The sequence below is a fragment of the Notamacropus eugenii genome, chromosome 1 (assembly GCF_028372415.1).
Source record: "Notamacropus eugenii isolate mMacEug1 chromosome 1, mMacEug1.pri_v2, whole genome shotgun sequence".
NCBI classification, from domain to species: domain Eukaryota; kingdom Metazoa; phylum Chordata; class Mammalia; order Diprotodontia; family Macropodidae; genus Notamacropus; species Notamacropus eugenii.
The window spans coordinates 342,833,213-342,848,241 of NC_092872.1; the positions used below are offsets into that span (position 1 = coordinate 342,833,213).

At 39.2% G+C, this 15,029-nt stretch overlaps 1 protein-coding gene across 3 annotated transcripts in view; it reads left to right on the forward strand.

Moving 5' to 3' along the window:
• Positions 1-15,029, forward strand: part of FSTL4 (follistatin like 4) — a 785,658-nt gene that overhangs the window by 683,567 nt on the left and 87,062 nt on the right. For all 3 annotated transcript variants that reach the window (XM_072629961.1, XM_072629963.1, XM_072629962.1), the window contains one exon: positions 8,144-8,264. In XM_072629961.1, the coding sequence (XP_072486062.1) occupies positions 8,144-8,264 (121 nt within the window). The remainder of the gene's footprint in view (positions 1-8,143; positions 8,265-15,029) is intronic.

Below are 15,029 nucleotides of genomic sequence, written 5' to 3' on the forward strand. Positions count from 1 at the left end.
AAATATGCACATCCACTTTTAATGTTCATCATTAACATTTTTAAGTCTAGACAATAAACAAAACAATAAAGCAACCCCTGATTTATAGTGTTTTCATATTTCTGAAGCATAAATGCTCACAATGGAAACTTAACAGCTGGCTATGGAGTTTAGAGTTGGCTCATGTACGTTCCTGGATAGATAGCTATGTAGATACAGACAGACTTGAACTCAAGCATGCATACATATCTACTTATACACATGCATATGTTACATTCTAGAACAGGCAATCAAGAACATTAATAAATATTGACCTACACCTCCTTTTCTCATCTATAAAAAATCTTTGTGAAAATGACATATACATATTGGTTAAATTCTTACAAAAATGTAAAGGAACAGGCAGACTTTCATAAACTCTTTTTAATTGTAGATATTTTCTTCACCATCACACAAATGGTTTAATGTATGATTAGAGAGGAGATGAGCCAATCATGTAGGAAGAGTAAGGAATCACATCAAGATGGCCTGAGTTTTTCGGGGGCCTAGAGGATAATAAGAACAACTAGCTGACAGCCTTTCAGTAAACCCTTCATGTCAGATTTATAGGAGAATATTGACAATAATCACACCTGATATGGCACAAATGGTTTTCAATGTGTACCAATGCAGGTATACAATGTGTATCCCCGCAATGATAAGATCACAAATACAATGAAATACTGAAGTATTTTTTACCTCCAGTATTAACCAAGAGAAAACTTTTCTATATCTCTAAAACCCTTCTTTTCTTTTGAATTTATGTTTAAAAGGTAAACTGGCAAGGTATGATTAAATATTTAAATGTAAACAACATGACAGAGAGATTGTTTCATTTCTTTTCCCTTGTGTGTCCGGTGCCTGGCGGGTACTTACATGCTTGGTGATTGATTGATTTTTGACTCTATTAAGTCTAATATTTACTCTTCATGCTCACTGGTGCACTTTTGAGGACTTTGAAACTCTCAGGTCTTCTGATCAGTAACCCAAGTAATAAGACTTGATTAATAGATCATAAATATATTTTACTACGTAAGTGGGCAGTTAGGGGGTACAATGAATAGAATGCCAAACCTGGAGTCAGGAAGACCTCAGTTGAAATTTGACCTCAGACACTTTCTAGCTATGTGACCCTGGGCAAGTCACTTAACCTTATTTGCTCCAGTTTCGTCATCTATAAAATGGCAAACCACTCCTATATGTTTGCCAAGAAAACCCCAAATGAGTTCATGAAGAGTCAGACAGGACAGATCAACAGCTGAACAATGGCAGAATTTAAGAGCTTTGAAGAAAAAATTTCCAGCATACCTGGATGAAGGACAAATCCACTGGAGGAAACAATTAGGATAAATTAAATATGTTTCCATTGTTTCATTTGTCTTTGCATCCCTGGTACTTAATATAGTCCCTGCAATTTAGTATATTCCTAAGAAATGCTTATATTCAACATTCCTTTATTAAGCTAGTGGCTTACAGGGAAATAAAGGGTTATTGAGGGAATGTAGGTACATTGACATCTTTCTGATGACTCCATGATGTCTCCTCTTCATTCCTATGAGAGATGATGCTCTCACCAGGAAACTGGCCAGAGAGTTGGGGGCAGGAAGGCTGCCTGAGTCATGCTACTTAGAATCCCTTACTTACTAGATGAAGTTTTAGTACCATTGTTGCCCTATGGGAAAATCTGTTTTCCTCATAACTTAGATTTTGACACAGGAAATAGCTTGGACCAGAAATATGTTAAGTTCAAGAATTGGCTCAACATTAACTTTTCATAAGCAACTCTAGCCTCTACTCAGGTATATATGGATCTTTCATCATTCAGGACAAATTGAGCTGCCTGCGGGTTTATTTTTATTACTGGGGCTTAATACCCATTTTTAGTATCAGCTGCCTTTCAGCATTTCAGTGCAAATACTGCAAGCTCTTGCATTTAATACAGGTACTTTATTCAGTTAGACAAGTTTTTCTTTATATATGATCCCAAAAGCAATTTGCATTCACTATTTTTCATTTTTCATCTATTTCTTAAAAAAAAAAAAATACAGACTCCCCTTCCATCAAAAGTGTCCCTAGCCCAAAGAAAATTCCCTTTTGGTGATACATCAGAATACTTAGATTCTGTGCTAATTACACTTCCCCACAATCCTTTAAGCAGCAAAAGTTCTTAACCTGAGGATGGTAAACTTGAATTTTTAATGTTTTTATCACTGTTATTATTATTCATTTGTTTCAATAGTTTTCAACTCTTTATGACCCCATTTAGTGTTTTCTTGGCTAAGATGCTAAAATGGTTTGTTGTTTCCTTTTCTAGCTCATATTACAGATGCAGAAACTGAGGTAAACAGGGTTAAGTGACTTGCCCAGGGTCACACAGTAAGCGTCTGAGGCCACATTTGAATTCAAGTCCTCCTGACTACAAGCCTTGCACTCTATCCACTATGTCTCCTAGCTGCCCTTTTTGCTACCATATTTCGATTTAATTGATTTTCTTTATCATCCTGTTGTATTTTGTGCTATGTATTTATAAACATTGTTCTGAGAAGACATCTACAACCTACTGAAGGAATCTATGATATGAAACCAGTTAAGGGCACTGGCTTTAAGGCATTTCATTATAGTTTTGGATGTGTTATTTCAGGTCCTGAATAGAAGCCTAACCTGTCCAGCTCATGGGAGACAGAAACAACGTGATCTCCAGCCTACCTAGTTACTAATATAATGCCTTCTTCCTGTCCTCCCTCTCCTAGGAAATGTGATGAGGATGGAACCTGAACATGTGAATCAATAGATTGCAGACAGAGGGCTTGGGAGAGGAAACTTTGTGGATGATGAGGAAGCTCCTTTAGATGTCAATCAATAATCATTTCTTATGGGCCTACTATGCTCCAGGCACTGGGGGCGCCAATACAAAGAATGAAGTAATCTTTACCAACAATCTGTTCTCATTCTAATGGGAAGGCAAGGGTATATATAAGTTGACATAGACTGATTCTTGAGCAAGGAGTTAATGGCTCTGATGCATACTCTGGTTCAGCCTTCTCAATTTCCCTCATATTCAGCAACCTATTTTCTGTCTTTCTACTGGCATGCAGTCACATTTTCCTGGAATGCACTCACTTCTCCACTCCATGTCTTAGAATTCCTAAACTCCTTCAGGGTACATATATACATACACACACATATATACATACATTCATGCATGCACATATATGTAGGCATAATATATACATGTATGCACATGCACATATATACATGTGTATGTGGCTATATGTGTATATATACATGCATATATACATGCACAAAAACATATATATCTATATATATTAATTGATAACCAGTGATTTCTCTCCATAATCAAAGACCCAAAGGGAATCTCTGAATCACCTTAAATTCCTTTTGAAGGTCACCTCCCCTGACAAGTGAAAACCAATCCTGACTGGTTGACATTTAATGGATGTGGGCTAAACATCTTTAGTTCCTCCTGCTAAGACTATGGCTTGATCATAAGACTCATCAGATTCAAGGCATCTAGGCAGGGGAAACAATCTCCATCCAGATCTCTCTAGCTAGGTTTCTCCTTTATGAGCTGGGGCTGCCCTAGACTGTAATGAAGGGGATCAAGGACAGGGCATTCCTCCCCCAGGCAAAGGCTCACCCAGACATGATTCCATTTACACTCTAAGCAGAAACGAGGTCTCCCTGTTCTGTGGGGTTCTGCCCAGTCTAGTTAACAGCATGTGTCTTGGGAGCTAGGAGCAATATCATCCCTCATCTATGTCCTTCAGAGACTGACTGACCTTTTCAGGAGCGGGTCTTAAAAGAAATGAAAAAAAAAAGGGATGGATCACAAATTAATAGTTATTCACATAATAATAAAATATTAATTTCTCTCAAGATCAAAGTACAGTGAGTCCTACTAGGGCCAACCAGACCAACATGAGCTCAGAGGCTTGACCTCCGGTTGAGCACAAGTGATGCATATGACCACGTGGAGTGGAGCTTTCTAAATCTGTGCATCTCACATTTCTTTTGAGCTACAGATATGTGTGCACACACACACACACACACACACACACATGTTCTTAAACTAATTTTTTTGTGTCCCCAGGGAATATAATAATACTGTAGTATTATCTAATAAATACTTGTTGATTAATTATCGACATTTTAGTTCTCAAACGACTTCATTCTTAGCCTACTTTCGTCTCCCCTCCAATCCATCTTCAGCTGGCAATAGTGATGAAAATAATACTTTTGACCGTAAGGTCTTCAATTTCTAGCTCAGAATTTTATAATTCTTACTACCTCTTTTGAGGTTCCTTTTAAGGTACCATTTGGATTATCATGAGTGAATTATAATGATCAGGTTTTGAAAATTTCTGCATGTTATTTATCAGTAGAGAGGTACTCCAGGGAAGATGCTTTTGATTATACCTCCGTAACGGAATCACAACGCACAACCAACCATCTCACCTTTCTCTTTTGCTCTCCTTTGACCTATGTCATGATAGCATCAGTGGATTGCCATCATGGTTCCTTGGAGCACAGGAAACTATTTTCTTCTAAGAAATTCTAGACCTATCACGCCCTCTAAAGAAAGACCTACTACTTATCTCCAAACATTCACCGTTCAGTGGCCCTTCTCCCCATCCTCTCTTATGTCAGAATCCTCTCCCCTCCAATTTGCTGATCTTGGGTGTTCATCTTCTCTACCTCTTTGCATTTCTTTCTTTTTTGTTTCCTTCTTGAAGCACTATAACCAAGAGTGTTCAAGCTCAAATAAGATCTTCGCCACCCTTAGTGTTATATAAATGCCAGTTATTCTTGTTGTTATAAAAATCGAGGATGGTTACTATCAGCCTGTAGTTTCCACAGCTCTTACTCCATAATAATTTCATTTCTTAGATCCTCTACTACAATCCTGGAGAGTTAAGAAAGGTTAACAGAGTAATACTAGCACATGCTGGAAAACAGTTAACAAAATGGGAGGAAGTTGAGGGGCAGGGGGGGAATGCACACAGACTTTTTAAGTTTAATCTGTCTTATTAACACTTTCTTAAGTCTAGACAATCAATAAGGCAATAAATCAATCCTTGATTTGTAGTATGGTAGATGTCAGAGTTGTAAATGCTCACACTGAAAATTTAACATTTCTCAAGCTGATTTGAGCTATTTCCAACATGCCTTTTACATCCATCCATCCATTATTTCAAGGAACTCTTAGCTGTCAGGGTGAAAGGCATTTTTAGACCAGCCCTTTATTTCATCTAGTCCTTGAGAAACAAAAACAAAGACACTTTGTAGATACATAGCTGTCACATGACATTGGTGGAAAATCAAACTAGTGAGTGCTTTTCTAGTCAGATTGTGTTTGCCATGGAGTCCTACAAGGGTTGGAATTTCACTTGTCCTCTGGGCTTGATGGAAGCATTATGCTGCATCCTTCGTCATTCCTGTTGCTAACTCCTAAGGCCAATCGCTAAGGTCAATTGCTTTTTTGTCTTACCTGTTCAGTCTGTGCTGGCTTCTAAGTCAGGATATTTATTTATGGGAAGTTCCTGTCTTTTCTAATATTTGCTCTCTAACTGCCTTTGATTGGCAATTAATAGATTTTTGCCAAGCCCTAATGAAAACAGAAGCTGCCCTCAAATGTCCTAGGCATGAATGTTTTAAACAGAAATTTAATTACTTGCAAGATTTATCTAATTACCTACTTTTATCCTATTTCCTTTCCCTTCCAAAGATATTTTAGATACCTCTTTCTGCTTCCTTGTCTGAATAATCTCTGAACTTTCAAACATTAAATAATAGGCAAATAAGAGAGAGTTTATAATACAGTGCTAGTTTGGCCAGAACCAAGTGCCAAAATGTGTGGCACTGAACATAAATAGTGGAAGAGCTCCAAAGATGGACAGATAAAGGCAGGTAATCAGGAAAGACTCTAGTGCTCACATGAGGTAGTTCTATGACTAAAATTTGAGTGCAAAGTGAGTACCATTTGTTAAGCACCTCCCATTAAGGACACTGTCCTAAGTAGTATAGAACATAACAAACATCAATAAAACACATCCCTTGCCCTGAAAATATGGGTAATTCATTTTACAGATGAGGCAAACAGGGTTAAGTGGCTTGCCCAGGGTCACATAGCAAGTGTCAGGTTTGACGCAACAAGAAGTCAAATTTGAACTCAGGTCCTCCTGACTAGACCTGGTTCTCTATCCACCATGCCACACATATACATCAGGAGCTCAAAAGAAATGTGAGATGCACAAATTTAGCAACAGCTCCACTCCAAATGGTCATATGAACTATTTGTGCTCAACCTAAGGTAAAGTTTTCTGAGCTCATATTGGTCTGATAAGTCATAGTCAGACACACTGCACCTTGACCTTGAGAAAAATTATTATTTCACTATTATGTGAATAGCTGATTATTAATTTGTGATCCATCCTTTTTTTTCCATTTCTGTTAATGCTCCTGAAAAGGTCTGTCAGTCTCTGAAGGGTATGGCTGAGTGATGAGATTGCTTCTAGCTCCCAAGACACATGCTGTTAACTAGATTGGGCAGAACCCCACAGAACAGGGAGACCTAATTTCTGCTTTGAGTATAAACAGAATCATGTCTGGGTGAGCCTTTACCTGGGAGAGGAACCCTCTGTCTTTAATCTCCTCTATTAGAGTTTAGGGCAACCAAACTCATAAAGGAGAAACCTATGTAGAGAGATCTAGGTGGAGATCTACCTAGATATCTTGAATCTGCTGAGTCTTATGATGAAGCCATGGCCTTAGTAGGAGGAAGTGAAGACATTTAGCCCATATCCTCATTAAATGTCCACCAATCAGGGTTGACTTTCACTTCTCAGAGGAGTCCATGGCCATTGGAGCAAACTGTTCTTATCCCCCCATTCTGCCAGGTCATGTCTTCATATGCTTGGAGTAGATATCCCCCACACAACTCACCAATGGCTTTGGGGCCCATCAGTTACCCTCAACCTGGTTTAGCCTGTCTACTGAGATAGTTTACTGAGGTGTGGCTACTGCACATGCCGCAGCTTCTTGGAGTCACAGGTGAAAGTTGAGTGTCAGGTAGACACCAAAGGTAGATGAGCAAGCTTTCAGATCAGAGGCGATGGCCCTTCTTGAATACCCTATATGCCCCTAGTAGAACAAAGTGGGAAACAGCATGTGCAAAGGCACATGGACAAGAGGAAGTTGAAGAGACTGGCTTAACCTGAGCAGAAAGTAGTACAGGAAATGATGATCTTTGCCAGGTTCTATAATCAACCACCAAGCACTGATGCAGTGCCCATAATGTTCCAAACATTCTGCTACGTTCTGGGCGTACAGGAAAAAAATCAAAACATTCCTCTTCTTAGAATACAACATGTCTATTTATATATAAGGAAATAGAACAATAGATGTCAGATGAATGAGACAGGACAGGGGAGGAGCACTAGTAGCTGGAGAGATTAGCAAAGGCCACCTGTATAAGGTAGGCCTAAGCTGAAGATGAGCATTTAGATATGGGGATAACTGGTGCAAGAGATGAGGTTGCAGGCAAGAGATGTAATGCTGTGTATTGGGAATAGCAGGGTCATTTTGTGGAATGCAAGTGTACATGGAGGGGAGTGATGTGTATTAGGGTAGAAATATAGTTTGGGCCCAGTTTGTAAAATGTATTTATATACCAAAAACTTGAGGGGGAGGAGTATATTTGCTCCTAAAATCAATAAGGAACTACTCACGTTTATTGAGTAGAGGAGTAACATAGACCTTCATTTAGTAAAACACTTTGGCAACTCTGTGGAAGATGAATTGGAGTGGCGAAAGACTTGAGACAAGAGAGCATTTCACAAGGCACTGGAATTGTACAGGTAAGAAATGACGTGCTTCTGAACTAAGGCATTAATTGTGTAAGTAGAAAAAAGTGATCGATGAGAAAGATATTATAAAGTTAGAAAGGACAAGATCTGACCTGAGGCACTGACTATGATGGAATTCTCAAATGTAAGATTTCCGGTGTTCCTTGTGTGAACTGTAACCACAGAAACTGAACCTTTCCCCAAAGCTGAAATCATTTGTTCACTAATGAGACAGCTCTGTTCTCTTGTGTTAAATGCAGGATTTTGGAGAAGATGATTCCCTCTACATTACCAAGGTGACAACTATTCACATGGGCAATTACACCTGTCATGCCTACGGCTATGAGGACCTGTACCAGACTCACGTCCTTCAGGTGAATGGTTAGTAAATGGTACACCTGCAGCCCTTGCCCCACTGACGGCCTTCCTCTAAGCAATGCTATATGTCACTCTTGTTATGTGTTACTTATGTACACACTCATGGGCCCACTCATGTGGGCATACATACACTCCAAAATATGGAAATTACCCCTTTCCACTCAAATGAAAAGAAGACCTGAGTCCTTAAGACTCTGCTTCTCATATACCTTGTAAATCAGAAAGTTGGAGCTAACCATTTATTTATACTGCGAAAATAATAAGAAATTTCCCATTGGTCTACAGTTCTCCCCCAGAATTATACTGCTCCCCATGGGTGAGATGGGAGTAGAGGTGAAATCATACTGTCCCTTATTTGGGTAGGCTCATGTCATGTACATGCTAGAGTGTGGCAGGTTTGGGCATGGGGGAAATTCTGAAAAACAATCTGTCAATCTAAAGCAGCATCTAAAAAAGGCCGCACTACCTTCCTTGCTAGCAGCAGTGATGAAAGTATCAAACACATTTGTTTTTCAGACAGCTTTCCCTCAGGCAAGGTCTTAGAAGTCAGAGCCTGTGTGTGTCTCTGCTTACCAAAGGCCATTTCTGCTACCCCTCCTCTCCTAGCTAGAAACTCCCCCGGCATGTCCATAGCGGCTTGGTTTTAGCCAGGTTTAGGGAGCAAGCTAAGCAGACTGCAAAGATTTTAACGCATTCATGACCATATTAACACTATTTCTTTGCCTGAAAGAAGTATACAATACTAAATGGCAACTTGAGATCTGAAAAGGTTAGTTCCTCTTCCCTCTAACCCAAATATGACAGTGTTTTCCTCCTGGCACCAAGACTAAATTGCCTCACGTTATCCTCCCTCACCAAAATGAATAAAATAAGAATTAATAAGAATAATACCTTTATTCATTCCTAAGAATTCTTAGACCCTTTTCTGATGGTAGAATTAGTCAGTCTAAACAGAGACACCAAGGCAAACTTAAACTTATTGACCATCTTAAAATGGTACACGTTGTGCCCCTGACTTGGGAGTTGCCTGACCTGGATTTTAGTCCCAATGCAGCTACTAACTAGACGTTTGACCTTGGATAAGTCCCTTTATCTCTCTTGCACCCTCTTCATCTGTCCATAAAACATGGCAGTTAGAGTTGAAGTCAGTATCCTGGGTTTGTATTCAGAAGACTGCTTTCAAGTCATAACTGTACTACTTCCTATCTGTGTGATGTCTTTGGACCTCATTTATGAAAAGAAAAGGTTGGACTAACTAGTCTGTGTTGGGAAATTTCTCGACCTTGATTCCTGGAGAATTCAGTGAGAATTTCACCCATCAGTGAGCCCAAAAACAAGAGATCAGATAAAGTAAGGAGCTAAACACAAAGGAAAAGCAATTTATTAGTGCACTAAGGAAGAGGGATTACCAGTAGAAACTGCAGTTTCTAAGGTTTCAGCCTTGGTATACATGGATTTTAGATCCACTTAGAGTACACAGCCAATCGTGCTATGGTAGCAACATGCTGTGATAATTTAAGACAGGAAGGTGACAATCTTTTAGAGGGAAGAGTAGAAGAAAAGAAAACCCCAAGGGAGGGAGTGTTTTGTGGCAAAACCTTTGACATACAGTTGGAAAGATTTGTTATTTGGGGGACACTTATACTCCCTGTTCAAGAGGACAGGAAGTAGGTGACCAGTTTTGGTTTTTTTTGCAACTGTTATAGAGGTCCATTTGTTCTATGAAATCAGGGACAACATGCAAACTGGGCTTCTAACCCCTATGAGATGTCTTCTATCCATGAACCCTAAATAGTGGATGAGGGTAAATACACATGTAGAAAGATACACTTATGTGTGTCTGTATACATACATGCATATGTGTGTATCTATAGAATAATAAGTAAATACAAACTTTATTCAAAATAAGTACAAAGTAATTGTTTTTGCAGGGGAAAGGTATTCAATAAAGATGTCAAAGAATGTGACTTCAACAAAACTTTGAAGGAAACAGAGCTTTCTAATAGGTGCAGGTGAGCCAGAAGTACCTTTCAGAAGAGATAAAGGGCAGCCAATATACAGGCCTAAGATGCAGAAGCAGGAGATGAAGTATCATGTATAGGAAAAGCAAGAAGGGCAGTTTGGCTAAATATGAGAATGTGAGAAGAGGGGTAATGTGTAATCGAGCTGAAATGGTCGGAAGAGCTGTTCAATGGAGCCATGCTATGGGACAATTGTGTGAAAGAAACTAGGGGTATTTAACCTGAATAAGAGAAGTCTTCAGGGGAGATGTACTAGCTAACTTCAACTGTTTGAAGGGCTGGCATGGGGGTGGATTAAGTTTGCTTTATTTGAGGCCACAGTTTAGAACTAGAAGCAAGGGAAGTCAGTTATGGAAGGAAAGGCCTGGACTTCATATGTAGGATAACCTGCCTAACAATTAGAGATGTCTAAAAGTCAAATGGGCTGCTATAAGAAGTGGTGAAATGCCTATTCCTGGGTATCTTTCAGCCGAGTAGGGATGACTACTGGTCTGAGATGTTGTGGAAGGGTCTTCTGCTTAAGTTTGGGGAAAGGTTCTATGATTCTAAATTCTGTTAAAATTACAAAAAATTAAGCTATAATAGTGGATGAGGCTCTTTGTTATGCCAGATCTTTGTAGAAGTTGTTATATTTTATTTCTTCTTCATCTCTAAGGTCCTTTCCAATTCCAAATCCTAAGAAACATTGTAGTGGACAGGAGCACAGAGTAATCCAAGTCTCTTAAACGCATTCCAACATATTTCATACTTTAAGGGGATATATCTTAACTATTTAACTCTGTAACATTTACTATGAGATGTTTTAAGCATATGGTAACAGGAAAGGTCCTGAACTTTACTAGATTCAAGCCCCAAATCTATTCACAATATTATATAATTTCCTGACTTGCCAATATGGGAAGACTCAACTCTCAGGTGATCACTTTCTACATCTGCATATTCCTTCTTAGGACTGAATTCCATGCATCACATTGGAAAATATGAATTATTTTTCAGGGTCAATGTAGCAAGTAGTGTCACTCCCATCTAGTTAATGGAGAAACAGGCTTGTTGATTAAATGGTCTTCCTAAGACCGCATATAGACAAACCATGTAACTTGGTCAAATTTTCACTTAACCTTCAATGGTCTCATTTTCTTTTCTCTATTATATAAGGGATTTTGACCTCATGACCTTAAAGGTCTCTATCAGCACTGGAATCTATTATTTTGACTACAATTCACTGTGTTCCAGCTTAGTGTTAGGTACTGAGTATAATTTCTTACTAAGTATCAAGTACTATTGATAGGTCAACAAAGAGGGAAATCAGTTTAGACCAGAATAATTAACAAACCCTACAAAGGGAGAAGGATTGGAATGAATAGAAAGAAAGTAGGGAAAGGGGCATTTCTGTTGGTGGGAGCAGTATGAATAAGGTATAGAGGCCAAAATCAGAACAGCATGATATTCAAAGGACTGACTTGGTTCAAGCAGGGATTTAATTAGAAGAAATAGTAGGACATAAATTGGATATCCCTACCTGATAGTTTAGGAAAACATCTCATTTGAGAAATGTTTTAGTTTGCTATGTTTTTTAACAATAAAATGGAACCCCACTTCATAATTTGGGTAGGATGAAGAAAAGTAAGAATTGATCATGACTTCTTTGAATCTCTAGCTCAGACTTGCAGATAGTCTGAGAGAGCCAGTCACTTCCATGCGATGTAGCACCCTCTCTTTGAGACATCTTATCTTTGAGAAATCCGTAGCCTCAAAAAATCTCTGTTGTAGTTACAATTTTCAGTGAGCAATAATGTGTGTGTCCCTATAATCCAACTGCCTTGAGAATGTCAAAAAGAAAGGAAAAGTGTCTAGGAATAAATGAATGAACATTTAGTAAGCACTTTTTATATACAAAGCACTATGCTAAGTAAGCAGAATACAAACAGAAAAGTAGGATGGTCCTTCCCCTTAAGCAGTTCACATATTAATCGTGGAATCAGCACTGAGACACAGACTGGAGGTTTCAGGTTCAAGTGGGATTCAATCAACCAATGTGCTTACTATCTGCCTCCCAACCTTGTACAAAGAGCTGAGAATACAAAAAGACACGAAAGACACTCTCTGTCCTCTAGGTGCTTACAATATAAAGGGGAAGGCACTAATAAAACAAATGTATCAATCAGTAAACATTTAAGTTCCTTCTGTGTGTTAGAGTGGCAGCTAGAAGGAGGCACAGTGGATGGAATGCTGAGCCTGAAGTCAGAAAGTCAGAAAGACTTTCAAATCCTACCTCAGACACTAACTGTGTGACCCTGGACAAATCATTTCATCCTGTTTGCCTCAGTTTCTTCATCTATAAAATGATTTGAAGAAGGAAATGGCAAAGCAGTATCTTTGCTAAGAAAACTCCAAATGGTGTCACAAAGAGTTAGAAACAACTAAACAGAGAACTGAAATGCCTGAACAACCAAAATTGTGCCTGTTAATTTCTGTTAATTTCTGTTAAATTCTGTTAATTCTGTTAATGGGCACTGTTAATTTCTGGGGATACAAAACGGGTCAAAAGATAGCCCCTGCCCTCAAGGAATTTAAAATCTAATGAGGGAAAGCAAATCATATATAGGATAAACAGGAAATAGTTATCAGAGAGAAGGTGCTAGAATTGAGGGATTTGGAAAGTCTTCCTGTGGAAAGTGGGATTTTAGTTGGGACATAATAGTCAGAAAATAGTCAGGAGAGCTTTCTAGGCCTAGAGGACAGCCAGAGAGAATGCTAATAACTGAAAAGTGAAGTGTCTTTTAAGTAAGGTATAAGAAAATTTTGTATTTGATCCTGGAGGAGCCTCTGAAATTTATTGTCCTGAAGGGGAGTGGTAAGTTAGAGGGGGTTGACATGATTGGACCTACTCTTTAAGGAAACCACTTAAGTGGCTGAATGGAGCATGGGTTGGAGTAGGGATGGAACTGAGATAACCAGCTGCAATAATCCAGGTGACGTGGGCTGATAGAGGGTTACTAGTAGAGTAGTGGCAGGGTCAGAGCACAGAAGGAGGCACATACAAGAAATGTCATAAAGGTGAAATCAGTAGTCCTTGGCAATAGATTGGATGCATGGCATCAGAATAAAGGAAGGATTCCAGATTAATTAATGCCTGGTTTGCTAACCTGAGGGGCTAGAAGGATGATCTTTTATTCTTCTGTATTAAGGAATGTGGGGATGAAGGGAGAGTTAGAGAGAACAACAATGAGATCCATTTTGGACATATTGAGTTTAATACATCTGTTGGACATCTACGGTGAAATGTCTGAATGGCAGTTGGAAATGTGAGACTGGAGGTCAGTAAAGTGATTGACGCAGGACAGGTGGATTTGGGTACCTTAAGCATAAAAATGGCAGCTGATGAGATCAACAAGTGAAATTCTATAGAGGGAGAAGAGAAGAAGACCCAGGACAGAAGCAACCCTGAGGGAAACCTATAGCAAGAGAGTGTGATCTAGAGAATCTACCAAAGGAAATTGAGGAGTATTCCTATAGGTAGGAGGAGAATTAGGAAGTAATATTTGAAGTAAGTAGGTTGAAGAACTGAGTAGTTAGGATATTTATGGAAGAGTCAATATGTATGTTGAAGTCCCCTCATATGAGGGCTAGAGTTGAGGAGAGAAAAATTGTGACTCAGTTACTGAACTCATTTAGGAAAAAAAGAGAGTAACCTGGTGATCTGTAGACAATAGCTATCAGGTTTTTGATTGGGCAATAAATATGAATAAATAGGATACACCTCCAAGGAAGGGATGTTACGGAGTGATGGAGTTAGGAGGAGAATGTAAAAGTAACAATGGGAAGCAACTATCCCAATTCCTCCACCTCTCCTAGTTAGTTAAGGACAATGAATGAAGGTACAGCCATTATTGGAAAGGGTGTGTTATCAGGTGGAAGCCAGGCTTCAGAAAGAACTAGTAGAGAGAATGAGTGTAAGTTTAAAATGAAGGCAGATTTGTTGGGTATGCAACAGGAATTCCATAGGGCGCGGTGAAATGACTGAGTGGGGCTAGGTTGAATCTTTGGGGTATAAGGTTAAGGGGGATGAAGAGAATGGGAAATTGCTCATTTGGGGGCAGGAAATGTGATTTTTGATGATGATATGCAGGAGTTCAGTCACTGGAATGTAAGAGTATGACCAGGTTTGAGAATATTCACCATTGAGTTGAGCATGCTTCTCATCTTCCCAACAGAGGTTGGAAACTTGACTGAAGGCAAGTGAAATATGAGATGTGTGGTATATGGTCACTTCACAACACCTTATCCCTTCAAAGGCTGGAGATTAGGTGGGAAAAGGGTGAAGGTAGAGATTGAAGTTAGGAGAAAGAAGTCTCGTTTATCACCAACTTGTGTCTGCCTGTTCTCTCAATAGATAAGAGCAGAAGGAGGTGGAAGACTGGAAGTCAAAGGAAGAGTAGCTCTTCTTTTTACTGGAGGTTTTCCATACCAAATTTGAGAAATTGGGCTGGCAACAAAAATTGGAATTGGTCCTCTCACCTGAGGAGGCTGAAAAAAAATGATATACTCCTGCATAGACGGAAGTCCTTTGTGGCAGATAGAAGACACCCAGCAGGGACCATTGTGTCCAGCAGGAAGTGGAAAGCACAAGGCATTAGATCAGTCTAAGAAGCTATGGCTACTCCTCTCACCTGCAGGATCTGGCAATGAGGACCCAGCCAGTCATAGCCAAGTGACAATAAGGCATCTTTATTAATGTCATTTCTCT